Source organism: Prionailurus viverrinus, chromosome D4 (genome assembly GCF_022837055.1).
Source record: "Prionailurus viverrinus isolate Anna chromosome D4, UM_Priviv_1.0, whole genome shotgun sequence".
NCBI classification, from domain to species: Eukaryota; Metazoa; Chordata; class Mammalia; order Carnivora; family Felidae; genus Prionailurus; species Prionailurus viverrinus.
Genome location: NC_062573.1, coordinates 93261272 through 93289048, shown reverse-complemented (window position 1 = coordinate 93289048; position 27777 = coordinate 93261272). Strand labels below are relative to the sequence as shown.

The 27777-nt window shown below is 68.9% G+C and overlaps 1 protein-coding gene across 3 annotated transcripts; it reads left to right on the top strand.

Annotated features, from left to right (window-relative positions):
- Window positions 1-380: 380 nt before the first annotated feature.
- GPSM1 (G protein signaling modulator 1) lies at window positions 381-26873 on the top strand. Of its 3 annotated transcripts, none has more exons than XM_047831112.1 (14): window positions 381-401; window positions 8514-8735; window positions 9485-9620; window positions 10209-10351; window positions 10951-11074; window positions 11269-11384; window positions 12134-12289; window positions 12619-12727; window positions 13789-13912; window positions 18847-18917; window positions 19676-19852; window positions 24382-24538; window positions 25002-25210; window positions 25704-26385. In XM_047831112.1, exons 2-14 carry the CDS (start codon window positions 8515-8517, stop codon window positions 25926-25928), a joined length of 1968 nt encoding a protein of 655 aa, XP_047687068.1. In that variant the 5' UTR covers window positions 381-401; window position 8514; the 3' UTR covers window positions 25929-26385. The 3 variants fall into 3 exon arrangements, with proteins under 3 accessions (XP_047687068.1, XP_047687067.1, XP_047687066.1); XM_047831111.1 differs by lacking the exon at window positions 381-401 and adding an exon at window positions 1204-1448 and having other exon boundaries at window positions 26243-26873; XM_047831110.1 differs by lacking the exon at window positions 381-401 and adding an exon at window positions 1204-1448.
- Window positions 26874-27777: the final 904 nt, after the last annotated feature.

Sequence of the window (27777 nt, the reverse complement as noted above, 5' to 3'; positions counted from 1 at the left end):
CGGGGGAGGGCAAGCAGGATGAGCTGCCAGGCCGCCAGCGCTCTGGGCACAGATGGTTCTCATTCCCGCTGCCTCTCTTCCGCAGGAAAAACAAACTAGCCCGGGGCCAACAGGCTCTGTTTTATCTTGTGTTTATTTTTGTTGCCATTTGCCTTTGCCTGAAGCCAGCGGCCCTGTGGGCTGCAGTTCCGCAGAGGGTCCAGCGAGAAGGCCCTGGCATTTCCCTGACCTTAGTTAGGGCAGCTCTCCCAGGAGGGGCGGCCGGGCTCCTGAGGACAGTAGTCCACACTTCCTGCTCCCAGACTTGTCCCTGTCCCGTGGGGCACAGTGGCTTTTCCCAGGTTTGGAGTCTTCTGGAGGCACCAGCAGGGCTGGGATTGAGGCCAGCAGGACAGAGGCAGGTGAGATCCACGGGAGGGCCTGCTGTGGGCCCGGTGCTGACGAGCCGGACAGGCACCTCGGCCCTGGGAGAAGGCCCAAGGAGGCACAGAGCCCAGGGTGGGTGGCGAAGAGGCCACACCACAGGTCTCATCTACCAGGGCTCCTAGGAACTCACAGGGGAGGAGGTGGTCGGGGCCACGATGGGGGGGTGGGGAGTGTGGGCACAGTGAGCTTCCGTTTCCAGAGTCCTTGGATTTCACAAGGTTGGGAGGGTGACATGGTGACCCAGGGTTTCAGGGCTGAGCAAAGCAGGCTCTGGGGCTCCCCGGGGCCAGGCCACCCAGGTCCTGGTAAGTGCGGCTCTCCTGGCTGTTCACTCCTCCCAGACCAGGGAATTCCCCTGGGGCACAGGTCAGTCCTCCGCTCGCCAGGTGTCTCTAAAGTAGGGAGTCATCCCCCATGGCGGGCACCCCACTGCCAGTTCAGAGATGGGGGTGGGGACGGCAGGGGACCACCAAGGGGGGCTGGCCATTTGCCAGACAAAGGGAGGGAGGCCTCAAACAGCCCCTGTCGCGGGGATGGGGGGGCCAGCAGGGCCACTGCCACCCAGGCGCCTCGCAGGTCCGGCGAGAACCCGGGGCCCAGCAGCCCGGCCAGCGCCAGGCCCTTGCCCCGCGTGCCCCCTGGTGGGGATGGGGGACGGCGCTGGGGACGCGCGCTCGGAGGCCCCGCCCCCTCCCCGGCCCCATGCGCAGGGGGGAGGGACCCGCGGCTCCGTCGTCGGCGCCCCCCTCCCCGCGCGCGGGCGGCGGTGACATCACGGCCACGGCGGGAGGGGCGGCGCCCCGCGCGCATCACTTCCTCGGCGCCTCCCCCGGGCGGGCGGACTGACCGACGGACGGACTGACGGTGGACGGTGGGCGGCGGACCGCGCGCAGGGGACAGGCGCAGGGCGGCGCGAGCGCGGGGTGTGCGGCCCCGGCCCTCGGCGACCCCGGCCCCATGGCCGGCCCGGCCCCGCCCGCCGCCGACGAGCTGCCCGGCCCGGCCCGGCGCCTCTACTCCAGGTAGGCTGGGCCGGCGGGGTCCTGACGTGCGGGGACCGGCGGGACGGGCGGGGACGGGCGGCCGGAGGCGGGAGGCCCGGAACAAAGGCTGCGGCGGGCGCGCGACGTGGCGGGGACGCGCCCTCCCTGCGGGCTGGCGGTCGTGGAGGCGCGGGGCGGGGGAGAAGGAAGGGGTGCTGGGATGGGGGGCGCCCGGGGTGGGGGGTGCGAGGAAGGAGGGGGTACGGGGTTGGGGGGGGCCACCCGGGGTGGGGGAGGGGAGGCAGAGGTAGGGGGCGCCCCCCCACCCCGTGGCGAGTGCGCGTGGGGAGGGGGAAGGGGGCGCCACGGGGTAAGGGAGGTAGTGGGGGGGGGGTAGGGGGGAGCCCAGGCTGCGCCCATCTGAGTCCAGGATTAGCGGGTGGTCAGGGTGTCGGGCTGAGCTGGGCTGCTGCTTGCTGGACCCCCGCCCCCACGGCCCGGGCCGGGCTGGGAGAGCTCCCGCTTCACCAGCTGTGCTCTCCCGACAGCTGGGCCGCCTGGCACAGCAGGTGTGTGGAGCTTGCCTCGCAAGCCTGGCACCACCTCCCCTCTGCCCGGGGCTGGCTGGGAGGCAGCGTGGCTGGAGGGACCAGGCTTTGTCTTGGGTGGGGCCCTGTTCCCCGAGGACCCGGCACGAGTCTGCGTTCATGGATGGCAGGCCCGAACCCGGGCTGCGGAGCCAGCCAGCCGGGTGGGCGTGTGCCCGCCTGAAAAGGCACCTTCCTCTGGGCAGATTCGCGGATGATGCCAGCGCCCTGTGCTCGGTGCTTCACGCTCTCGTCAGGGATGACAGGGTGGCCCTGCCCACCTGCCTTGCGTGCCTGCTGGGTGACTCCGGGCCTGTCGAGGGTGATCCACACGTGATGCCATGTGCCCGGCCCGGGCGGGCACAGGGTCCTCCGAGGGGAATGGACTCTGCCAGTGAGTGCAGGTGGCCAGGAGAGCAGTCGGCACGGGTGCCAGGCAGGGGCCACTCATTGACCGCGACCCCCCAGAGGCAGGCCCGGCTGCCTCCAGGGGGCCCGACAGGTCCCCGGCTTGGTCGGACAACGTCATCCCCGGGACCTGGCAGCGTCCCCAGCTGCCGGGCCTTCAAGGGGCCTAGCCTTGCCCGAGAGGATCGTCCAGCCCCGGCCGGCAGCGAATCAGCAGCAAGCCTCTGTTGGGTGCCACCCCCCGTGGTGGGTAGGGGGCCTTGCGGCTCCTCCCACCTCGGTCTCTGTGCCACTGGTCAGAGACACAGCCCCCATTGTGTGGTCCCAGGATTGAGTGCTGGGCCCCCGACCCGGCTCCTGGGCCCCGTGCAGGGGGAGGGGTGCGCGGGTGGGTTTGCTGGCAGCTGCCGCTGGAGGCCTGACCCGGGGGATCCCCCCCGTAGCACCCCTGTGGGGACGGCCCGAGCTGGTTCGGCAGCTCCCAGCGTGCGTATGTGTGTGTCTGCGTGTGTGAGTGCACGCGCGTGTGGAGCGGGGAGCTTTAGCCCCGGGGCCCCTGCACCGCCGAGCGTGGGGTCCTCATGGGGCGCGTCCGCGTCTGCAGCCTCTTTGGGAGTCTGGGGTGCGGGCTGGTGCTGGGGCCCGGCGGGGACATGCCGGACAGGACCCTGGCCCAGGGGAGCGCGGCAGGGACCGAGCTCAGAGGGGTTGCTGGGGGAGGCCCCGAGCCCAGCCTGGCATCCTGGCAGGCCGAGACCTGCGTTGAGCTCCAGCGGGCAGGCCCAGCACAGATTTGGGGTGCACAGCCACCGGCGCTCCCGCAGCGCCCGCGAGGAGGCCCTTGGGGAGTCTGTGCAGCCGCGGCCAGGTGTGGGCAGGGCTGTTCGTGCTCGGAGCGGGCTTTCAGAAAGGTGGGAGTTGCAGGAGCCGTGTGTGGGGGCCTCTGACAGGTGGGGGCTGCTAGCTGGGGGGGACAGACTGACGGCGGCACCTTGGGGCAGGCAGAAGGTTGTCTACCTCCTTGATTCGGGCCGGGGAAGCCCCCCTGTGGCACCCAGCGCGTGGGTGCCCCGTGACAGCTTTGGGCGCTCGGCAGACCTCCAGGCCAGGCCCAGCCCACCCCCAGTGGCTTCCCTTCCCATGCCAGTTTGTCCTCCCGGTGACAAGAGTTCCGTGTTTTTCTTTTCTTTACATGTTTGTTCGTTCTTGAGAGAGGGAGACAGAGAGACAGACAGACAGAGCATGAGCAGGGGAGGGAGGGGCAGAGAGAGGGAGACACAGAATCCGAAGCAGCTCCAGGCTCCGTGCTGTCAACACAGAGCCTGACGGGCTCGAACCCGCGGACCACGAGATCATGACCTGAGCCGAAGTTGGACGCTCAACCGACTGAGCCACCCGGGCCCCACCAGAGTTCAGTTCTTATAAAGTGGGGGTCTGGGGGAACGTGGGCTTGGGACGCACACTGAGAGGGCCTGAGCGTGAGTGTGCCTGCGGGCCCAGCACGTCCCCACGCGGGGCTCCGGGAGGGGAGCTGGTCAGGGAGGCAGAGGAGGTTGGGGCAGATAACGCTCAACCCTGGTCTACCGCACCTGGGCCCTCGTGCCTGGAGAGGGGTTTGGGGGGAAAGGGCCTCGGGGAGGGATGGGGGGAGGGCTGGTGGCTGAGAGGCCCCTGAAAATGGGGAAGCTATGGGTGGCCCTCTCCCTGTCCCTTTCAGGCCAGCAGCTGAGGGTCCCAGGAACTGGGAAGGGGAGAGCAGGCGGTGAGCACCCCCACTGTGGGGTGACCCGCTAGAGGTGTGCCCCAGGCATGAGGCACCCGGACAGGGGCATCCTCAGGAGTGGGTCGGGCACCCAGGGTGCTCCGCCCTGCTGCCCACCCTTCCCCATGGGCTCCTTCCACGGGTGCCCCCGGGCACTGGCCCTGGCAGGGCCTCTGGGGAATAATGGCCTGGCCCCATGGTTTCCTCGGAACACAACCTCAGGTGCTTTCCCGAGCTAGGTGCCCCTCCGCCCGCAATTCCTGTTCCCGCCGCGCTGCCTGCCCCGCGCTGTCCCAAAATCCCCACGTGAAAGGGAGTCAGTGTGGCTTTGCTTTGGGGGCAACGGGAGGGGGCATTTGCCCAGTGGCCCAGTCTGTAGGTGACATCTCTAGGGAAGAAGGACGGTGACTATGTTTAGCAGCAAGTGGAGCTAAGGGGACACAGCCCCCAGTTAGTCATGTGTAGCGGGAGCCGGGGGCCTGGCTTGCAGACCGGCCGTGGTGGTCAGCACCGGAGGACCCCACAGAGTCTGTGGGGCACATAGGCGGGGACGGGAGCCCTGATGGAGAGCAGGGCAGTTTGGTCCGGGTGTGGCTGGGCTGATGGCTTCTCCTGGGATGCTGTCTAGGATGCCCAGGCGAGGCTGAGGGGTGTGGTCATGATGCGGTGGCTGCAACAGTAAGACTGGCCCCTGGGGAGTCGATACCATTTTATTAACCGGTAAGCCTGTGGGCAGGCGGCGGGAGCTTGGCAGACAGTATCCCGCCTCCCGGCCACTGTGGTCTGGCCACTGGGAGAGTTGGCCTGGTCGGCCCTGCAAGGAAGGGCAGCCACCGCATCCGAGTGGGTCTGTGCAGGGGGCTGTGGCCCCATCTGGGTGGGCAGGACCCCCACAGCCTGGTCCCAGAGGTGTGGGTCTGACCTCCTTGGGGGCTGGAAGATTACAGGTTGACCATGAGGCATCTATTCCCAGGTGGGAGCGCTGCCCTTCCCAGGGTCGGGGCGGTGAGGCTGGTGGGGAGCTGAGACCACGGCCCCGGGGCCCTGAGGACTCTAGCCGGCCCCGCCCAGAGCCCCTGAGAGTGGGGCTGTCAGTGGCCCTTGGCTTGGCAGGTGGTGTTGGGGGACAAAGGCTCTGGAGTCTTCTTCGATGAGCAGGGAGGTGCACCTGGCCAGGCTGGGCGGGCCTCAGGGGAGACAAGACAGGGTGGCCTGCATTCAGGTGGAATAGGGCCCCGGGGTGGTTCTGAGGGTGTGGGGCTTGGGGGTCCAGTTTGTTAATAGGAGCTGGGTAAGGAGGAGGTGATCCAGGGCCCTGCCCTGTGCCCCTCGGCTGAGCTGTCCTGAGGTGTGGACGGGTGGCGTTGGCAGAAGACTCAGGGCAGGGAGGAGGGTGCACGGTCTGGACGCTCATGTGTGCGGGCAGGTAGCTGGGATATCCCACCTCCATATTCACCTGCCCAGCCCCTTCCAAGACCCCACCTGCCAGAGTGGGCAGGGCCTGCAGGGCCCACAGGCTGATGCTGGCCTTGAGACCCTACACCGGGCCCCCCCACCCTCCTCTGGTTCTCGGGTTCCTCCGTCTCCTCGACTCCGGGGGGCTTTGGGGAGCAGGGCCCATCCTGGCTCTCCAGTTCCCTCTGACCCTGGAGCTGTGCCCCGTCCTCTTCCCAGGGGCTAGAGCTGCACGGCCTTGGAGCCCTCTGCCACCCCAAAGCCCGTTGCTGAGCTGGGCGAGTGGTCAGGCGGCGAGAGTCCCGTCCCCGCCCGCCTGCCCACCCCAGGCCCTGCCCTCCTTGCTGACGATGCTGATCCCTGGCTCTGAGCCGCCCTGATCCCTTGATCCGTCTCAGCCCCCGGGAGGCCCCAGACGACCTGCCCAAGGACCTGGGGTCTCCTGGAGCCTGGGACGCCAGAGCCTTTAGCCCACCACTCTGGGGTGGGGGGAGGCAGGGGAACCACGAGGCCGGTGCGTCCCCAGGACCAACGGCCAAGGCGGGGTGGGAGTTGGCCGGCCAGGCGGGAGGCCTGGCGCCCCGCGATGCCGGCCGCCCCCGCGGAGGGCCAGCCCGTGGCCCTGAGCTTGGCAGAGAAGGCCGTGTGCAAAGTGGTATACGGTGCCCCCCGCCCCCGCCCCCTGCTGCTGCCCGTGGGCCTGGAGCTATGGCTGTATGTGGAGAAGATGCGTCGTCACCTGCAGAGGAAGAGGTGCGGGGGGCCGGGGGGGCGGCCCGGGGGTCAAGGTGCGGTGGGAGGTTCTTGGGGTCAGTGGAGGGGGCGGGGGCTTCCAGCCCTGGACGCCGGCCGGTGTCTCTCCAGGGGGCCTCCTCACGTTACCGGGGCCCGGGTCAGACCCCCCCCCCCCAATCTGTGATTCGGGATGGCCACGCTGGACACCTCATCAGTGCACCCCCCACCTCCAGGCCCTTTGCGCACCAGAAACCTCCTTCGCGGCGGTGGCGATGCCTGTCTCTAGCTAGGCAGGGACAGCAGGGCGTGTTCGGCTCTGAGACCAACGTCTCACACCCAAGCCCCGGGTCCTCCCAAGTCACCCAGGCGGAGAGGTCCGTTCCCGGCATCAGACAGCGCGGTGCACGGCCCTGGCCGTGGGAGGGGGCGGCCCTTCCCGGGGCGTCGCGGGTAGGAGGCCCGAGCTTCCGGCACCCCGCTCTCTGACAGGCCACACAGGCTCTGCCTGAATCTGGGGGCGGCAGGGCGCTGCTGGGGTCCCGGGGCCCACTCTCCCCCGGAGGCATGGCCCCGACGTGGGGGGGTCGAGGCTGGGCAAGGGGGGGGCTTTGCATCAAAGGCGTGTTTGGTTAGGGCGGCTGAGAAGCAGTGCCGTAGACAAAGCTCGTGGATCGGTCGAGGGGCCCTGTGTGTTGTCCCCCAAAACGGCTGATCACCGCGGACTGTAGCAACGCAGAGAGAGGGCGAGTGCCCGGGGGTGCGTGCGCTATTTTGCCGTGGGCGCTTTCCCTTACCCGTGGGCTTTCCACGGACTCCGGTGATCTGGGTTGGCCCTTGGCCACGCAGAACATGTCTCCCACTTTTCCAGGGCTGCGTGTATGTGCGTGTATGGTCACTGGGCTCCTCCCACCACCTGCCGGGGACCCCCTCCAGCTTGGGGCCCCGCTCCCCCGCCCCCATGGTATCTGTGTGCTGTGTCCTCCGCTGACCGCTCTCCTGCCCTAGAAGGCAGCGGGTCAGGCCTTGAGCGTGGAACTCACAGGACCAGCCACGACAGGCCAGAGGAGGAGGCCGAGGTTCTGAGTGATGAAGTGTCCTACCCCGGGCCCCCTCGCAGGGAGGGCCGGAACCAGGGCCAGCCTGATCGAGTGACCCCCAGACACAAGGCTCCCCTGACAGCCATGTCCTGAGGGCAGCTCGCCCAAGGCCCAAGGGCCATGGGGCCCCAGTGAACAGAGCCCGGGGTAGCAGCTGGGGGGCCCCGGCCCCACCCCATGGGCTGGCAGAGCCCAAGGGTAACGGACAGCTTCTCTGCAGCCCCTGCCCGAAGGTGGAGGCATGAAGGGCTGGCCTGGCCTCCGGCCAAGGCGTTGGCGGTGGTGTGGGGCCCTGGGCCCATGGACTTGGGCTGGGCTCATGGGCAGGAGTCTGGAGCAGTGTCCCAGGAGTTGGGTCTACCCTGGGGCACGGTCCTGTCATGCCCTCCCACAGTAGCACCCTGGGCGTGGGGGAGCGGCTGTCCCATCGGGCAGCTGTGGCCAGCAGCTGAACGCTTCTCGGCTCTGGGGGGCGGGCTGACCCACAGCTCAGACGGAGCCGTGACCCCCGGAGAGGTGACGGCAGAGGATGTGGGACGGGGGAGGGGCTAGGGTCAGGTCCTGCCCCTGTGGCCTTGACTGGTGTCCTGAACCTCTCTGAGCCTTGGTTGTCCTTGGTGAGGATCGAGGGCTGTCGCGGGCCACTGTAGCTACTCTGGAGGACTGACGCGGCACCAGGTCCCAGAGCGGGAGCGGAGGGAGGCCCCTCGCCCCGGGCGGCTGAGCCTTGAGGGGAGGCTGTGTTTGGAGCTTGGCCGTTGTGGGCTGAGGGTCTGGCCGTAGTCACGGACTCATGCGTTTGCCCGGGGGCCCCTGAGCCCTGGTCGTGAGGGGCGTGCGGTGAGGTTCGGGCACGGGTGAGCCGCACAGGTGCCAGCCTGGCGATGGGCACGCTGTTGGACCCTGCACGTGCTTCTGGGCATTTCTCCAGAGACGTCGACGTCTGTGCGCACAGGCGTGGCCTCACCCGAGGGCCCCGTGGTCCCAGTGATGACGGGGGAGCACGGGGCCCCTGCGTGACTGCGTGAGGGGCAGGCTGTGACTCCTTCTCTCTGCCCAGGATGGAGACCTCGTGCCTGGAGTTGGCCCTGGAGGGCGAGCGTCTCTGCAAGGCCGGGGACTTCAAGGCAGGCGCGGCCTTCTTTGAGGCAGCGGTGCAGGTGGGCACCGAGGACCTGAAGACTCTCAGCGCCATCTACAGCCAGCTGGGCAATGCCTACTTCTACCTGAAGGAGTACTCCCGGGCGCTGGAGTACCACAGGCACGACCTGCTGCTGGCCCGGTGAGCACGCAGCCCGCCTCGGGGAGGGGCCGTCACGGCACAGGCAGTGCCGGGAGCTCGGGCACCTGAGACCTGGGAGAGGGGGAGGGGGCGGGGCGGTGCCTGGCAAGTGCCCCCAGGGACTGTGTTTCAGGGGAGGCGTGTGTGTGTGCATGTGTGTGCACATGGGTGTCCTGAGTGTGTCCTCACGTGGGTGCCTGTCCCTGGGACTGGGAGGGGGGGGCGCTACCACTTGTGTTTCTGAGCGTCTCCACTCCCCTCTGGCCTCCAGACCTTCCCTGAGCTTCTCTTGTCCCTGAACACCCTTCCTTGCTTGTTCCCCACCCGTCGGCAGCCGGACCCCCCAATCCCGGGTGGGAGCGGAGCTTCTCAGGGCTCCCCCCAGCCCTGCCCACGGGCCCCTCCCTGGCCAGTGAGCCGCACGTGGTGTCCTCAGCACCCGGCGGGTGTGTCGAAAGTTACTCCCACTGTCAGGCCCCCCCGACTCTCCTGGTCTCCATCGGGGCACCTCTCTGAGCCCCAACGGCCACAGGCTGGGCCCAGCCGAGAAGCGATCCCCAGCTGGGCTCCCTGCCCGGGGCTGCCCGAGGGGACCTCGCCTGCCATCGGCGAGACCCCTGCCCGGCATCGCCCCCAGTCGCCCCCGGGTTGGTCCTGCCAGGCCTCGCCCGCCCCTGCCCGGGCTCCTTGCTGGGCTCGGGGTCTCGGCCGGCCCTCAGTCTGGCTCCTCACTGCCTCCTGCCCTCCAGGACCATCGGTGACCGCATGGGGGAAGCCAAGGCCAGCGGGAACCTGGGCAACACACTCAAGGTGCTCGGCCGCTTTGACGAGGCCATTGTGTGCTGCCAGCGGCACCTGGACGTCGCCCGGGAGCAGGGGGACAAGGTAGGTCGGCCGCTCCCAGGCTGCCTGCCGAGCCCCCACCTGCAGGGCTGAGGCCCGGCCCCCCGTCTTCCATGTGAGCTCCCCCAGACCCGCCAGCACCCCTCGTCCCTCCTTCCGGTTCCAGAGGGACACAGGGTGGCACAGCAGCCGGGATAGAACAGCCGTGGGCCCCGCCCGGTGCCGGACCCTTGACCTACTCTGTGACCCCTCCCCCACCCATGACCCCGGGCAGGGGAACAAGACGGCCGGCCCCAGGTCATAGCTCAAGGCGTGTGGGCCAAGCGCGCCTTCCTTCCCCCGGGCTTCCGAGAGGGACCTGGTTGCCCTGATGGTGTAGATGACAAGGGGGCAGGTGCCAGGCCCGTCCACCAGGAGGCAGTGTTCGCTTGCCCCGTGCCCAGAGGGTGGCGACCACGTGCAAACACGCCTCACCCCTTCTTGGGGTCCCGGCCCTACTCCCACATCTGCACCTGATGACGGCCCCCCTCCAAGTCCTTGCCTTTGGGGGACTGCAGGCACAGTGGTCCGGGGCCAGGGGGTTCCTCGGGGGCCATGTCTGCGGAGGGCCAACCTCGGTGCCACCTTCAGGTCGGGGAGGCCAGGGCATTGTACAACATCGGCAACGTGTACCACGCCAAGGGCAAGCAGCTCTCCTGGAACGCCGCCCAGGACCCCGGGCACCTGCCGCCCCATGTCCGGGAGCCACTGCGCAGAGCCTCCGAGTTCTATGAGTGAGTGGGGCAGGCGGGGGCACCACGGGCCGGGGTCTGGCCGTAGCGCTTCCTGAGCCGCTGCGGTGGGTGCGGGACCCCAGGCACGGAGCACCCACATCTGGCCCCATCACCTCTCTGCAGACCCCCGCATGGTGACAGCCAGGCCGGCTCTCCTTCCCCAGCCCCACCCACCCTCAGGCCTCCTCGGCTTCCCGCACATAAGTCACGCACAGCAGCACGGAGAGGCAGGGAAACGGCCGAGCAAAAGCCACACGTGGCATTTAGAGAACGTTTGGCTGGAAATAGGGCGGTGATGTTGGGCTGAGCCTCTGTGCTGGGGAGGACGCTGGTGCAGGAGGACAGGGGCTGCACCCGAAAACCAAAGTCTGGGGCCAGGGAGCCCCTGACCTGAGCCTCGGAGCTCAGACAGCACCCTCTTCTAGTGGCTCCCTAGAGCCACTCTTCTAGAGCCCGAAGCTGCCCTCTTTCTGGGGCACGCTCCCAGCAGGAGCTGAGCAGAGGCTGCCTGCTCATCCCCTCTGGCCGGGCGGGTGGGTCATGAGCCCCTGCTTCCCTCGCACCAAGAGGGCCACGGCTCAGACAGATGCAACCCCCAGGAGGAACCTGTCCCTCGTGAAGGAGCTGGGCGACCGGGCGGCCCAGGGCAGGGCGTATGGCAACCTGGGCAACACACACTACCTGCTGGGGAGCTTCGTGGAGGCCACGACCTTCCACAAGGAGGTGAGTCCCCTGCGGGGCGGGGGTGGGGGGCCAGCTGCCTCGCTTCGTCTGGGCTTGGCTCAGGGTCCCAGGCTGCTCTCGCCAGACGTGCAGACTTCGGGCTGGCCACGCTGGGCGGGGAGGCCACCCCCGCCATCCACATCGGGTCCCGGGGCTGCTCCGTGACCACCCGGGCCTCGGGTCTGTGTCCCCAGCGCCTGGCCATTGCTAAGGAATTTGGAGACAAGGCGGCCGAGAGGAGGGCATACAGCAACCTGGGGAACGCCCACATCTTCCTGGGGCGCTTTGACGTGGCCGCCGAGTACTACAAGTAGGCAGGGCTGCCCGCCCGCCCCCACCCCTGCCCAACCCCACCCGCCCAGCTCGGGGGAGGGGGCCCCTGGACACCAGCCCAAGGTCGGGAGGTGGGTCTGACCTCCCAGCCTCTCCAGGGGCCAGACGGGGGGGTTCTGGGCCACAGCCTGGAAGGGCAGACTGACAAAGCCGGGGTCCTGGGGCTGCCGGGGACAGGAAGGACTATGGTGCCCTTCACTCGGTAAGTGCGGGCAGAAGCCGCTCTGTGCCAGGGACACAGCTAACCGCGGCTGAGGGCCTCCCAGTGCCAGTTACTGGGGGAACCCCAGAGCTGTGTTTGCGCCCCACGATACCTCTGGAGTGCGGGTATAATCCTCCGTGAGTGGACCCAGAGGGTGGAGATCACACGGGCTCCTGGGAGGATGCTCTGCCAGCCGCCTCTGGCTTGAGGAGCAAAGTGGTGACCACCGGGCACAGGCCGGGCCGTCAGCACCAGGTCCCGTGCGTCCAGAGCCCGGGCTGGGGTGTGCTGTCCCCCGTCCCCCATGCAGGGCGGAGGCTCGGGGTGGGGAGGTGACTGGCCAGTGCGGGTCCAGCAGTGACGGGGCTCCAGAGACACCCCGGTGGGATCCCGGGGCTGGTGGACCACTTCCCCCCCACCCCGCCCTCCGTCCGCCCCTCGGCTGAGGGCCGTGAGCAGCGCCGCGACCCCAGAGAGGGCTCCCGGAGCCCTCCTTGCTGGGGCTGAGCCTCCCCCTCTCGCAGGAAGACGCTGCAGCTGTCCCGGCAGCTCAAGGACCAGGCGGTGGAGGCACAGGCCTGCTACAGCCTGGGCAACACCTACACTCTGCTGCAGGACTACGAGCGCTCGGCCGAGTACCACCTTCGGCACCTGCTCATCGCCCAGGAGCTGGCCGACAGGTGCGCGCGCGGTGGGGGCGGGCGGTGTTTCGGAAGCGGATCGCGGGCGGTGGCCGTGGGTTGGAAGCACGCGCAGTGCCACGCGCCGAGGCGCGCTTAATCCGTTAGATTTACGCTTGGTGATTTTCACCCGAATTGAAAGATTAATGACCCGAGGGACTGCCCCGCACCCAAGGGTGGAGGGAGCCGCAGGGGTGAGAGCCTCGCCGGCCACTAGGGGGCGAGGGAGGCTGAGGCGGGCACTTCAGGCTGGGCCTGCTGCGCTCCCGTCAGGACCGGCCTGACGGCCTGGGGGCTGCAGAAGTGGACTCGGTTTCCCTCCCTGGCAGAGTGGGAGAGGGCCGGGCGTGCTGGAGCTTGGGGAATGCCTACGTGTCCATGGGGAGCCCGGCACAGGCCCTGACCTTCGCCAAGAAGCACCTGGAGATCTCCCAGGAGGTAAGCCAGGCCTGCCCCCCCTGCCGGAGGCGCCCCCCCCCCCCCCCCCCCCCCCCGGTGCTGCTCAGCTCCCTTCGGACCAGGCAGGGCGCCTCTCGCCCAGCCTGCTCCTCCGTCCTTTCCAGGCTGCCGATGTGCACTGGGGGGGGGGGGGGGGGGGGGGGGGGGGCGCCACCCCCTGCCTGCAGACGCCTGATGGCAGCTTATCTGGTGTAGCCAGGGGGTGGGGGGAGGGGAGCGGTGGCCTGCTTTCCACCTGAAGTGTTGGCGTTCCCTGTGGGCAGGGCAAGGTGGGCATGACCTACCGCGGGCTGCACTTGGGGCTCTTCCCCTGGAACCTTCCAGCTGGACACCTTGGGGACGGTGGGCAGGGTCTTTGAGAGCCTGTCCGCACGCAGGACCCTCCTACTGAGGTCAGGGCGGTCCACGGCCGGGTGCCACAGGGCATCACGGGTGACCTCCGGCTCCCTGGTTTCCGGTTGGCCCTCTTACCTCCGCCCCATCCTTCTCCTTGGCCCCAGTGGCACGGCCACCTCCCTCCAGCACATGCCCAGCACCTGCCCAGACCCATCATGGCCCCGTGTCTGTTGTGGGTGAGACCCACTGGAGCCCAGGCGGTGGGGAGGAGCAGGGAAGCTCGGGCCAGGAGAGTCCCCCACCCCCTGCCAACCGGGGTCACCAGCAGGGCCGGCCCCACAGCCCCCTGAGCACGGGTGGGGGCACGCCAGCGGCCCCAGAGCTCCACTCGAGGCCCGGCCCGGGCCCACCTCACTTCTCTGCACTTCTTGGCCCCTGCTGAGCCTCTGCTCTGAGCTGGGGGTGCCTGAGGGGTGCACGTGAGGCTCCAAGGGGCCGAGAAAGCTGGAGTCTGGACCAGACCACCTGTCCTCAGGAGGGCGCTCGGGAAGGAGGGCCTCACGCGGCGCCCCCAGCGTTCTGGGGTGTGAGGGGCGCCCCTGGGGCACAGGGAGGCCTGGTTCCCTGGGAGGCGCAGGGCTCATGATTGTCTATAGGAGTCCCCCAGCCCACCTGCCCCCCAACCTGGCCCTGCTTGGCTACAGATCGGGGACCGAAACGGGGAGCTCACGGCCCGCATGAACGTGGCACAGTTGCAGCTGGTGCTGGGCCGGCTGAGCAGCCCCGCGGCCACGGAGAAGCCCGACCTGGCCGGCTACGAGGCCCAAGGTGAGTCCCGGGCTGGGTGGGCAGGGGTGTGGCGGGAGGGCCGCCCGGAGAGCTCAAGGCTTGGGCCTCGGGACGGTGCTGGGCTTCCGGGTGCAGGTCTACGGGGAGGTGGCCTCTGCCCACAGGAGCCCTTGTGACAGAACTGCCCAGTGAGGGTGGCAAGCCCCCGTCGCTGGGGGTGTCTGTCCGCACCACTTCTCCGCCCTGCTCTGGAGCTCCCGGGGGCGCGGGGGGTGACCGGGTGTCCAGGGTGCTCGGGGCACAGACGAGGGGCCCTGTTTCCCCAGGTCAGGTTAGGAATCCGAGATTGGGAAGCACGGGGTGGAAAGGGGTGTTCGGGGGCAGGGACGGTGTGGGTGAAGGTGTGTCCTGAACGGGAGGCCTTCGGGCTGGTGCTTCACGGTCTCTGGGCCAGCGAGGGCCTGAAGTCTCTCTGAGCCCCCCAGGTTGATCCCCTGGCTAGGAGGAGGAGGGAGGGGCACTCACTGCCCCTCCCTCCATGCTCCATCCCCTTAAGGGCTGAGGACCGCCCCAACCTCGGGCTCAGAGCTGGCCCTGGGGGCCAGGGGGGAGGCTGAGTCAGCCAGAGATGTAGAGCCTCCCTCCGGGTGGGGCGCTACTCAGGTGAGCCCCGGGACCAGGGTCTGCCTGTGGCCCCATGTGGGTGAACATTGCTAGGCACGCAGGGCGGGATGTTCCTTGCAGAGCAAATGGGTAAATAGGGGGCTGGGGGGGCCACCCCGAGCTGGCTTCCCCCGTGGCTGCAGGCGGGTGTGGGGCTCTGCACAGGGCGCTAGCTGCCCCCTCCCTGCCTGCACTGACCCCAGGCTGCGGGGAGTCTGGCCCCAACCCCCTCGTGGCTGTGTTCCCTAGGGGTACCCACCTGCCCCAACCTGGAGCCCATCAGGCCTGCAGAGAATGAGGCCCCAGGAAGTGGCACCTGGCCGTGGTGGAGAGGCTCCAGGGTTTCTAATGATGCCTGTCCTGGGCAAGGGGAGGCACGTGTCCCCACCCCGCCTCAGGGGCTGAGACGGAAGGGAGGGTGCGAAGGTTTCTGGGACCCCCAGCCACCCTTGTTTTGGGGTGATGTGGCTGCAGGGGATGGGATGGGGGAGGGCCCCCCTCTGCCCCCGATCCTGCCCCAGGATGTACAAGACGGTGGCTCCCTTTGGGCGGGGGTTTTCTGAGGGTGGGCAACTCTGTTTGGAGCCCCTGGCCCTGTGAGGCCGCCCTCTGCGACACCCAGCAGTGGGTGGGGGCAGGGCCCGGCCCGGAGGGCTTCTGGAAAGGCTCCCCGGGGCTGCGGCCAGCTCCAGGTTCTCCGGCAACTTTCCCTCTTCTCCGAGTTGAGGAAAGGGGGGCGCATCACGGGTGGAGGGCTGGGCTGTGCCGGGAACAAGGCAGCTTCTGTCCTTCCCACACCAGCCCTGCTGCTCTGCCCTGTGCCCAGACCCTTCCCAGCCGAGGCCCCCGGAAGCCCCCTCCCTGCCAGGCTGCCAGCGCTGGGCCACCGGCCGAGGCGAGGCAGAGGCCCTTCTCCAGAGCAGCCTGCTCCGGGCCACGGAGGCAGGTGTGGGGGCCCCAGGCCCGGGGATGCGGCTGCTGAGTCTGGGCCGCTGTGGAGGAGCCCCCCCCCACTCAGGTGAGCCCGGCGGGGCCGGGGCCTTGTGGACGGAGCGCCCCAGGAGTCTCCTGCGGGGGTGGCATTACTCACCCACTCATTTGTCCAGTGCACACTGAACGTGGGCACTGGCCTGGAAACTGCCCCTCGGGGCGGGGATGCTGCACTGGCGTGTGTCGAGCCTGGCCGTTTGGCCGGGGGGGGGGGGGGGGGGGGGGGGGGGGGGATGAAGGGGGGACCGGTGAGTGCCAGGGAAGGGTGTTGACCCAGCCCGCGACCTGGAGCCCAGGGAAGATGCCTCAGGCTGCTTCTGGGAGGGAAGAAGCCTGGGGCCGGTGGGCGGGGACCGCGGTGGGCGGGGACCGCGGTGGGCGGGGACCGCGGTGGGCGGGGACCGCGGTGGGCGGGGACCGCGGTGGGCGGGGACCGCGGCTGGTCCTGGAGGCCGGGACCCAAGGGATTTTCTTTCCCGATAAAACAAGGGCCCTTTATGCAGCTAGGGGACCCAATTTACAGGTTGACCTCAGCAGCCTTGCAGCCCCCATCCCAGCAGAGGCCCCAGGACGAGTCCTGACACTGCTGCCTGACTGGGTCAGGCCTCCCAGGTCCCCTGGTGTGCCAAGCCCCGTTGAAGCCAGGCTTGGGACACACCGGGGAGCGTAACCGGCAAAGGTAGCCAGAAACGACCAGTATGTGGCAAACAGCGATAAACAAAAAAACAAGGCGTGCCTGGGAATGAGCAAGCGCTTGGGGAGGAAAAAAGCCCAGCGGCCAGGTGGGCGTGCCGCGTGGGCCGCGTGGAGGCCGCTGTCGCCCTCAGCTCGGCCGAGGAACAGAACACCACGCACCAGGCGGCTTGCAAAGATGAATGTCCACTTCCTGCGGCTCTGGAGGCTGCGGGTCCGGGAGCAGGGTGCCCGCACGGCCGTCCCGGTGACGGCCCTCTTCCCGGGTGCAGGGGTGGTGTGGGGCTGGAGGGAGCTCCCCAGTGTCTTCTCATAAGGGCACCTGCCCCATCCCCGGAGCCACCCTCATGACCTCAGCTAACCCTAATCATCCCCAAGACCCCGCTCGCTGATGTCATCGCGCTGGGGGTGGGGTCTTCAGTGTGGAATTTGGGGGACACAAACGTTTGCCCCATAGTAGTGCCTTCTGAGCAAAGGCTGAAAGGGGAGAAGGGAGTGAGGCTGAACGGAGGACAGCCATGCAAAGGCCCTGAGGCCTGGGTAAGGCTGGCTAAGAGGAGCAGCAGGGAGCGGGAGAACCTCTGCCCCGTGCAAGCCCCTCCCCATGCCAGGGGCCCTGCAGGGTGAGCAGAGGAAGAAGATCTCACCCAGGCCCTATGGGCATCCCCGGCATGTATAAGGGACAAAGAGAGCAGAGAGGCGGGTGAGGGACGTGACACTCAGGTCCCAGCAAGGTGAGGAGGGGTCGGATTCTGGATCTGTTTTGAAGGAGGACCTGCCAGGATTTTGGAAGTTGAGACTGAAGGCAGGAAGGAGTTGGAGGGACACAGCCCAGCAGCTAGGAGCTGAATTGTGCGTCTAAGCGGGCCGGCTGCATATGCAGGAGGGGCGGGATGGGGCCTGGCCAGCCTGGTGGGGACAGAAATGATTCTGGTCAGACTCAGGCGGGAGTGGGGTGGTGCTCAGGGAAGTTTCCAGACCTTCCCCTCTGGGGTGGGTGGAGCGGGAAGCCCGCCAGCGTGGCTCTGGCCTGAATGCCCCAGTGCGCGCGCAGCCCGCACAGAGGGTGCATTTAGCCGGGCCCTGAGGGCCATGAGGGGACCCGCCCTGGAGCCGGACACAAGCTGTGTCTCAGAGGAACATTTCAGCCTCCGCCACGGCCTGGGCCTGACGGTCCAGCCAGGCGGGCCCCAGCAGACAAAGTGGGGAAGGCGAGTCAGACCCCCCGGGTGTCAGGGGGCGGCCGAGAAAGGGGCCGGGTTTTCGCTGGCTGTGGTGAGTACAGGGCCATGCACAGGACCGCTCGGCTGTCCCCCCATCACTCCCCGGGCCAGGCGATGCCCCCAGACACTTTGGTGTTGGAATGATCACGTTGTTCCTTCAGAGTTGCTTGTCTGATCCGGGGAGGGATGGGCAGTGGGGACCCTGCCCCATCTCCTTGGCCTCACAACACGGGGTCAGGCTCCGGCTGCACACCTGGGCAAGGCCCGGTGGCCAGGGGCCGTTCTCAGGGGGCAGAGGCAGACCCGGTGCTGACCACGTGGCCAAAGTTGGGGGGATGGGGCCCTGCTGGGGGGGGGGGCAGGAGGGGCGGGGCAGGCAGCCCCAAGTCCTGGACCCACGCGGCTGCCTGCTGTCCCCTCCCTGGACAGCAGCCACAGAAGCCCCTCCTCCAAGATCTCTGCTTTTCTACCCGGCCTCTGGAGGGTAGAGAACAGGGCGTAGCTCCCTCAGAGCCTGGAGGCCAGCCACCCACACCATCTCCTTCGTTCCTAGGACTCCCTGGGCATTTGGTTCGGGCTGGTCTGAATGCCTGACCTCCTGGACGGCCCCTCTCTGGGGACCGTGTCTTGGGCAGTGGGTGTGGGCTCAGAGCCGGGGGCCCGAGGTGGGGTCGGGGGCCGAGCTGAGAGCTCCCTGCCTGGCCTCGCTGCCGCTGGTGGGGCACGTGCCCCGTGCTGTCCGTGGCACGGCGTCACCAGTGAGCTCAGTGCTGGGGTAGCCAGAGGGCAAGGCTTCACCGCGACGTGGGCTGTGGGTGTCCACAACATGCCAGGCACCATAAGATGCTTCCCAGGGGCTCCCTGTGTGGTGCAGGCTCAGTCTGACGGGGGTACTGAGCTTGAGGGAGGGTAATGGGTCCCAGGTCCAGTGCTGCCCAGACATGACTCCTGGGGCATCTGCCCACGCTAGGGGCCTTGCTTGCTCTACCCACAGTGCCTCCTTGCCTCATGCGGCCCCACGCTTGGACAAGGGCCCCTGGGGCACCCGGTTGGTGCCCAGCACGTGTCTGCAGGTAGAGGGGCGCTCAGCTCCTGGGAGGATCTGGGCTGCCCATGTGCGTGCAGGGTGGGGGGTGAACGGAGTCCCTTAAGGGCGGGCACGGGGGCAGCACAGCCAGACCCCCTGCCAGGCCCCTACAGGGTCAGCCCATCTCCACGCTCGGCTGCTTGCCGGGTGGAGCGTGCGAGGTCGTGCAGATACTGCGTTTGCTTCCGTGGAGACGGTGACGTTGGCGGTTCATCTGCGGGCCCCAGGGTGCAGGCCCTCCGGAGGGCCCTGGCCTGGGCCGGCCCGCCTCTTGGCCGAGGGTCAGTGCCAGGCCGACTGGGCCCCCTGTCTTCCAGGTGCCAGGCCCAAGAGGACACAGAGGTTGAGTGCAGAGACCTGGGGCCTGCTGAGGCTCCCCTTGGAACGGGTGAGTGGGGCTCAGGGTGGGCGGCCGGGGCGTGGGCAGCAGGCTGACGAGGCCGGTGTGATGGGTGCTGAACGGCCGCCTCCCAGCCCAGCTCCCGTCTGTCCCCCGTCCCCGCCGTGGGTGGCAAGCGCCCTCTCTGCAGCCCGAGACCCTGGAGCAGCCATCCGCCCCCAGAGAGGCCCCCACGAGGCCCCACTTCCTCCCACTCACCCCAGGGGCCCGCCAGCCATGCCCCCCCGGGGGACAAGCCACGGTCCTCGCAACCTGCAGGCCCCCAAGCCCCCACCCGGCCACGGTCCCCAGTGTCCCAGCCTTCCCCGTGCCCTCCTGCTCCCTGTCGGCCGAGACTCTGCCCCCAGGGAAGCAGAGCTGTTACGGGCAGAGCAGACCAGTCAGAAGCTGGGCAGGGGGAGGCTCTGGGCCCACTCTGTACCTGTCGGAGGTGGGTGCTGTGTAGCCCTGGGGGAGTGAGCTCCCTTCTCCGAGTTCTGGTTCCTCAGGCGTGTGCTGGGCTTTGTTGCGGGTGCCCCTGGGGCGGTCTGTGGTGGGACAAGGCTCAGGGCTGCTCAGTGTGGGGTCAGCCTCCTAGCCTCTGGGCCTCAGGCTCTCTTCCTCCTCCCTGAGGCACCTCAGGGCCTGGGTGTGTCTGAGAGACAGGGCCACTGTACCCGCCAGCCCCGCTCAGGGTCCTGGGATGGGAGCACTGGTTGGGGATTGCTGCAGCCCCCACCGATGCCTGGCCTCCTCCCTCTCCCCAGGAGCAGAATGGAGACAGCCACCAGCTGGGGGAGTGGCGGGGGCCGGGCAGGGACATGCTCCCTCTCCCCATGAGGAGCAGGAAGTACCAGGAGGGGTTGGAGACCGCTGAGAGGCCCCGCGAAGGCGGCCACTCCCCGCTGGACAGCGCGGACGTCCGCGTGCAGGTGCCTCGCACGGTAGGTGACGTCTCTTCGGGTGCCCTCCCGAGCGGCCGACCTGGGCCGCCCCCGGGGTCAGAGGCCACGGCCCTGTGCTGCCTCGGGGCCTGGCGGACATGGCACCTATGGATGGTGCAGGACACTTAGCGTAGTTGCGTCCGGCCTCTGCAAGGCCCCGGCCACTGAGGACAGGAGGCCTTGTGGATGGGGCTCCGGAGGGCAGGCTTGCGGGGAGCTCGGGCCCTCGGGGCCGGCCAGCAGCCCTGTCCTGGGTGTGCAGCACACAGGGGTGGACGGACGGACGGGGCCTGGGGGGACGGTTGGGTGAGGGATGGACGGGCGGGTGGTCAGACAGATGGGGGACAGAGGGAAGGGGGCCTCCTGCTGCCTGGCAGGTGTCCCACTGTGTCCAGGAGGCTGGGCTGGCCTGTCTGGGCTGCTGGAAGCGGGTCAGGGTCTGGGAGGTACAGGCTGCAAACCTATGTGCCCAGTGAGTCCAGGTTCAGAGGTCAGCCTGGACCATCCCCCCTCCCCATGTGCAGAACGCCTGGGTCCAAATATCTGGGACTCGATCTAAAAATAATTGCCTCTGAGGGCTTAATCAGCACCTTCCCAGCCTTTGAGGGGCGTGGGCGCCGCGCTGGTATTCTTAGCCCCCCGATGGCTGCTTTGCACCCATCTTTCCCACGAGCCTGGGGGGCCTCCGCCAACCCCATCTACCCCCAGCACTACCTGCCAGCCCGTGTCCGTAGAGTGAGAGGTGAGGAGACGGGGCCGCCACGGAGGCCCCAGACGGTGGGGCTATTGCCCGCACTGTGCATTTGGGGACCCCCAGCCGAGCAGTGCAGGGGCCTTGCCACCAGCGCATGGGGACTTGGGGGTCTTGGGAGGTGTGACTGGGTGTGGTCGAGGGCTGGGCTAGACTCAAAGGTTGGGGTCCATCCAGAAAGGGCCTGGCAGGGGAGGACCCCCAGCTACCAGGGAGCCACAGGGGGCTTTGGAACAGGACCGCCTTTTCCACGTGGTAACCTGGCCCTAGCCGTGTCCCCGTTGCCGCTGGCGGGGGGCAGGGGGGTGCGTCTACCAAACAGAAACAATAGCCAGGGCTCAACAGCCATAAGAGGGGAAATTGAGGCACGGGGCAGCAAAGAAGTTAGCCTGAGGGCGCACAGCTAGCAATGGTGGAACTGGGGTTCCAAGGTCAGCTCCTAGAACCCCCGCTCAGCCCCTCTGAGAAGGCAGCAGGGCTTTGGGCAATGCGGGCGCCTTTGGAGGAAATTTTTATGAGCGCTAAGCCTGGCCCCAGTTGGAGGCCTGGACCCAGACCTCCCCCTGCCCTGCAGACACAACTGCGGGCCTGCCCTCCTCCTGGGGCTCTGAGCTCCCTGTGGAAGGACCGAGAGGGCCCCAGGGGGCTCCACCTTTCCCCCTTCTGCCCTCGCCCCCAGCCAGCTTCCCCACCCACCCCAGGGCCGGCCCCCACTGGGCCCCCGGCAGGCCAGAGGCCAAGACTCCACAGACCTCCCAGTGTAGGGAGGGGATCCCGTGGCCAGTGGCGGGGGCTGCGGTGGCCGCCCGGCCCCTGCCCCTGCTCCTGCCCCTGGGAAAGCATCCCTCTGGCTCCCTCAGCAGCCTGGGGAGTCAGGGCTGAAGAACGAGGCGGCTTCTCCTGGGCTGACTCGGCTTTGGAAGGAAGCCGGGCCCCTCCGTCAGCAGGGCGACCGCTTTCCAGATAGGCTCCGTCCTCCTCGCCCCTCTGGCATGACCACCCCCCTCCCGTAGGCCCCAGCAGGAGCCCTCCGTGTTTGCAGAGCATGCGTGTGCATGCGTGTGCGTGCGCGTGTTCGTGCGCGGCCGCGGGAGCAAGTGAGTGCAGTGGGGGGGCCGGGGCGGGGACGGCCCTCCCCCGGGTCCTATTTAAGCGCTGAGCCAACAGGGGCAGCGAGGCGGCAGGGCACCGCATGGTGGAGCACCCCACAGTAGACAGCGCTTAGCGCCCGGTCGCTGCTGCTGGAGGGAGCTGCGTGCCCAGCGTGAGTGTGGGGTCCCCTACAGGGGGAGGCTCAGGGAGCACAGGGGCCGGTGGGAAGCAGGATGGGGGCAGAGCGGAGCTCTCCTCCTGGGCTGGTGCACCAGTCCAGCCACCTCCCCCGCCCGTCGGGGCCTGGGGCCTCAGGAACCCTGGCCAGCAGGTTGGGGGGCTGGAGGGGGGCAGCCCTGGGCCTGGGGGGCGCGGGGGGTTTGCAAGACCCGGGCTGGCACTCCAGCAGGAGGGGCTCGGAGACCCCCTGAGACAGAAGGAGCCAGAGGCAGGGGCAGAGGAGAGGTGGGGGCATGTCCTGTTAGGACCCGGGGTGCTGTCCTAATCGAGGGGGGGCGGGGCCTCCTTGCTGTCTGGAGCCTCACCCTGTGCACCTGCGGCCTCAGCCCCAAACCCCCCCAACAAGGGGAGCGCCAGCCCTTCACAGGTGGCCCAGGATGGCTCTGCTGTGGGGTTGTCTCTGGATGGCCCCACAGGGCCCTCTCCGCTCAGCCCCCTGCTGTGCTGCTGGGGTCCCCGAGAAGCCTCTGGGCAGACACCGCCCTACTTCAGGGGTGCCCCTGAGCCCCGAGGTCAGCCCACGGGGGGTTGGAGGAGTGTTGGGGGCCCGTGTGCCTAGAGAAGAGGGGTCCCAGGGCTACCTCTTTCCCGGGAGGGGCCTGGCTCTGTTCGCCCGGCCCACAGTCCACCTGGGGGGCCCCAGCTGGGGCCAGATGCCAGTGTTGGGGGCCAGGAGCTGAGACTGTCCCCTGGGGTGGGGTGGTGCTGTGCTTACCCCCACACCTGGCTGAGTCTGGGGCCCCAAGCAACCTCCCCGAGGGAGGCACCTGTGCGGCCCCCACCAGTGCGGAGCTTGATGCTGGGCCCTGGCCATCCTGCCTGCAGTTCCCCCAGGAGGCCCTGACCAAGTGCAGCCCCCTGGCCGGGGTGCCCCCTGAGCCCTCGGTGCCTTGTGCCCTGGGATCTGTGGGGTCTTAGGCCGGGGCGCAGCAGAGCAGAGTCGTGAGTCGGGGGGATCTTGAACCACCCCCCAGCCTTGGCTCTAGGCCTGCCTTGCTGGGACAGGAGGTTGGGGGTGGGGGGAGGGGGACCTGAGAGCCCGGCCGGGGTCTCTGTCCTCCGAGCTGCCACCTGCTGGCAGGTCTCACGCACAGAACCACCCGCTCCGCTGTCCCTCCCTGCCCCTGTGGCCCTGCAGCCTGAGCCCGGCTCTGAACCTGGGAGCCCAGGCTGGGCCTGCTCGTGGGTCCCTGGGGCTGCCTCTGGCTGGAGGTGTGCAAGCTCCCCTCCCTCAGTGTCTGCAGCGGGCTGGCGAGGGGTCGTCGGGAATTCGAGGACCGAGCCAGGCCCTGCTAGGTGACATTTCTGCCGTGTGGTCTCTCCATGAGCCCAGCTTTGAGGGGCCCCCAGCCAGCTGAGAGGGGGAAGGACAGGGCCGGGCGGGGGACACTGGAGACAGGGAGGACGTGGGGCAGGCACCGGTCTGCAGCCAAGGTGATCTCCGGAAGCCACCCCACCCGTCAGTCAGCGCTCGGGGCTCTGGACCAGACGTGGGGAGGCTAGTGGGGGCGCCTGCCCTTGGGGGGGACAAGAGACCGGTGCCTCCAGCTTGCTCTCCTATGGATGTGTAGACCGAGGCTCAGTGTGGGAGGGGGCTTGTCCAAGGCCCCCCTGCCAACTGGGATGCAGGCAGGCCCAGTGGCCCGGTCTCCCGCTTCTCACTGCCCCTTCCTGGTCCCATCGGTGGGGCTTGCCTGGACCTAGCAGGTCGCCCCAGGGTCAGCCCTCCTGCCACCCAGGCTGAACACTGACAGTGCCTACCAGAGTCCCTGTGCTCCCAGCATGTCCAGACTCTGCCCACCCCCCCCCAAGCCATCCAGAGTAGATCCTGGTCACCTTGGCCAGTACGCGGAGGGTGCTTTAGCCTGAACACCCGCACATCTGCATCCTCTGGGCCTGTCCGCTGGTCTAGGACCCAAACCCCAGAAGGGATGGGACTAGGGTGGAACACAGCAGGCCTCACCTCCCCCAGCTCTGGCTCCTTGCCTTTGGTGATCTGACCTGATGTCGCTGGCACCTCTGGGTCCGCCGTCACTGCTGCCAGGACCCTGGTACAGACCAGTGTGATACACAAAATGGCCCGTGAGGCTCCCTGCCTGCCGAGGGCCCCGTCACTCACTCGCTCCTTCATTTGTTCATTCAGCAGCCGCTGGGGAGTGCTGTGCTGGGTGCCAGAGCCCCAGAGGCGTGGGCAGAGGGGAGCTCACTGCGGGGGCTGCCACGGTGTGTGATAGTGTCCAGGGGCGGGGCCGGGGGCGGTGGCGGCTGCTGAACCGCGTTGGGGCAGGTAGGGGGCGGGTGGCAACGTCACGTCTGGGAGGATGGCGGAGGCGGGGCAGGTGGGGTGAGGGTCCCAACCTTGTCCCAGGCCGCGCGGCTCCCTCAGGGGTGTGCAGGGGTCTGAGGGGCTGGGCCAGAGCCGGCGCTGACTGCCCCTGCCCCCCAGAGCATCCCTCGGGCCCCGTCCTCCGACGAGGAGTGCTTCTTTGACCTGCTGAGCAAGTTCCAGAGCAGCCGCATGGATGACCAGCGCTGTCCCCTGGAGGAGGGTCAGCCCGGGGCCGCCGAGGCCACCGCCGCCCCCAGCCTGGAGGAGAGGGTCGGTGAGTGCCCCCCCTCCCCCAGAGAGCTCCTCTTGTCCTTCAGGGGGGCTGGGCCAGGCTCAGCTCCCTCCCTCCACCGTCGTGCCCCCCTGAGCCCTTGCTCCCGAAGGAAGGGTGGGCGCACCAGCTGCAAAAGTGCCCCCTGTCACCGTGAGCTCCTCGTCCCCCGCTCGCCCAAGGCCGCGTCCCGGGAAGTGTGTAATCACGTCCGCCCTCCGGAACACCGTGTCAGGGCATCTCCGTCTCGGAGCGGGCGTGGGAAGCAAGGCTTTCCTCCGGCACCTTCTAGAAGCCCCCAGAGCGGGTGTGGGGCAAATGGCAGAGGCAGCTGAGAGCAGCCGGGGTCCGGGGTCCGCGGAGCCACCGCTGGGAGCCCCGTGTGCCCAGGAGTGTGGTGGGCTGGGCTGGGCTCCAGCCTGACCCGCCTCGCGGGGTCCCCTTCCCTGCACCTTGTCCCCCACAGCCCGGCCCTCGCTGACGGCCTCCCCGCAGACCGAAGAGTTCTTCGACCTGATCGCCAGCTCGCAGAGCCGCCGGCTGGACGACCAGCGTGCCAGCGTAGGCAGCTTGCCCGGGCTCCGCATCACCCACAACAACCTGGGACACCTGCGTGCGGACGGGGACCCGCAGGAGCCTGGGGACGAGTTCTTCAACATGCTCATCAAGTGCCAGGTGGGCCTGCGGTCGGGGGAGGCTGGGGGCGCTCGCCCCCCTGCCCCCACCCCAGCCCCGAGGTGGCCCGGAGCCCCTCTGCCCTCGTCTTGGGCGGGGGCTCCTCCTGCCGGGAGCTGGCTCTGGTCCTTCCGTCTCGGGCTGGATGGGAACTGAGTGCCTGTGAGTGCTCAGACCTGAGGCCCCTCCCGGGACCCCCCCAGAGGACACCCCGGACGTCCTCAGCCGCCCCTCACGGTACAGGAGCTCTAGCTGGGGGGGGGAGCACCGGGTCCCCAACGTGGTGGCCTCGGGCCAGGTGTCAGCCCCGAGCGGGGAGGGCTCTCACCACGGTGGGGTCCGGCCACCTGCCGCTGCCCCCCACCCGCCCCGGCTGGGGCAAGGCCAGACGGCAGGCAACGGTGTCAGGAAGCCCGTGGAACGGCTGCAGGAAGGGCAGCCGCGTGGCCTGTGTGGGCCGCTGCAGTTTCCGGACGTGCCGTTCGTTCCGCAGAGCCGAGCAAGGCGCGGCCCCGGGCGAGTCCGACGAGCCTCAAAGCCGGCCCTACAGAGAGCCCCCAGCCCCCGGCCGCACCGGCTCCGATGGCCGCACCGGCTGCCGGCCTTTCTGCTCCAGACCCTGCAGAGAAGCCCAAATGCCTCGTCGGCCCCACGCCAGCCCCAGCCCCTCCGCACGTCGGGCGCCGGGAGCCCCCGGTCCTGTCCGCGGGGCTCCTGAACGCACCACCATCGGGGGGCCTTGGGAGCGGCACGGGAAGGCCGCCCGGCGGCCCCCTCACCCCGTGTCTGGCGGGCATCGTTCGGTCCTCTGCCCCTGGGCGGCCTGGGGGGAGGCCCCTCGCCCCCCGGGGCCGGGGCTGCTGGTGAGCCCGCGGAGCTGATGGTACAGGTGCACGGAGGGAGGCCCTCCCGAGCCGGCCTTGCGGCTGGACAGCGGCCCCCGCCTGGGAGTGGTGCCCGAGGCCGCTGAGCGCTGGCCCAGCTGCTAGGGGGGGCCCTCCGAGGCCAACCCCCGTGTCTGTGTCTGCCCAGTCCGCCAGGATCGACGACCAGCGCTGCCCGCCTCCCGACGTGCTGCCCCGAGGCCCCACCATGCCTGACGAGGACTTCTTCAGCCTCATCCAGAGGGTGCAGGCCAAGCGGATGGACGAACAGCGGGTCGACCTCGCCGGGAGCCCGGAGCAGGAGGTCGGCGGGAGACCCGAGCCCCGGCAGCAGTGCCAGCCTGGCGCCACCTAAGGCCTTGTGACTGCAGCCAGGCCGGCCCCACCCCCGCTCCAGGACTCGGGGCCGGGGTGGGGGGGGTGGGGGGCGGAGGGCTCACGGTCATCTGCCCAGAAGCCCGTTCCTCTGGAGGCCACGGCTGAGCACAGGCTCCGAGCCCTCTGGCCCTTTCCACTGTGGCAGACGCTGGGCACACAGCCCTCACATCGGCTCCCTCCCAGGGTGGCGGGCTCAGGTCAGGGCTGCCCTGGAGGGTGGCTGTGCTCCTGTCCTAGAGCAGCCCCCGGGTGGTACATGGGCCTCCCACAGGCCTGCCAGGCCTTCCCCCTGCCCCAGGCCCGGCCCTTCCCCTGCCCCAGGTCTAGCTCTCTCCCAGCCCCAGGCCAGCCTTCCCCCTGCCCCAGGCCCGGCCCTCCCCCTGCCCCAGGTCTAGCCCTCTTCCTGCCCCAGGCCCAGCTCTCTCCCTGCCCCAGGCCCAGCCCTCCCCCTGCCCCAGGCCCAGCCTTCCCCCCTGCCCCAGGCCCAGCCTTCCCCCATGCCCCAGGCCCAGCCCTCCCCCTGCCCTAGGCCCAGCTCTCCCCCTGCCCCAGGCCCAGCTCTCCCCCTGCCCCAGGCCTGCAGCTTGTTGGGTCCAAACCCTCTGTGGCGCCCCCCTGCCCTGCCCAGCTCCATCCTGCCTGGCAAATGTGAAGATGCTGTTGCCTCCCTTAAATCCCCAAAGGCCCCTCTGGCGGCTTTTCTGTGGGGCTTACCAGTGACACGGACATTTCCGTCCTCCCAGAGGTGGTCCTGGGATGATGGAACCTGTTTGCCCCCGTCCCAGCCTCTCTCCCACAGGGAGGGGTCCCTCCCAGCCCTTCGGCCCTCCCGCCTCCCCCAGGCTAGAGAAGGTGCGAGGTGGTCTCAGCCTGGAACCTGACACAGCAGTGCAGGCAGGCCAGGTGCCCCCACACAGAGCCGCCAGGTCTTGGCATTTCAGCCCCCCAGCCCCAGCCGGCACCCAGTCTTGACCAGGCAGGGGCAGTGGATGGGTGGGGATGGGCTGTGACACCCCTCAACTCCAAGCTCCGAGGCCCAGGGACAGAGCAGGACAGGACAGAGGCCCAGGACAGGGACCGCGGCAGGGCCGGGGGCCGGCAGTGAAAGCTGGGGGGGTTCAGCTCCAGCCCCAACCCTGGGCACTCAGCCCTCACTGCGCCCCAAGCTGGGAAGGTGACATCACTGCCTTCTATGGGGAGGGTCCAGCCCCCACACAGCCAAACCCACCCACGGGATTGCGCAGGAAAGGCCCCTTGGCCCGCCACCAGCCCTTCTGGAGAGCGCCGCCCCCCCCCCATAGCCCC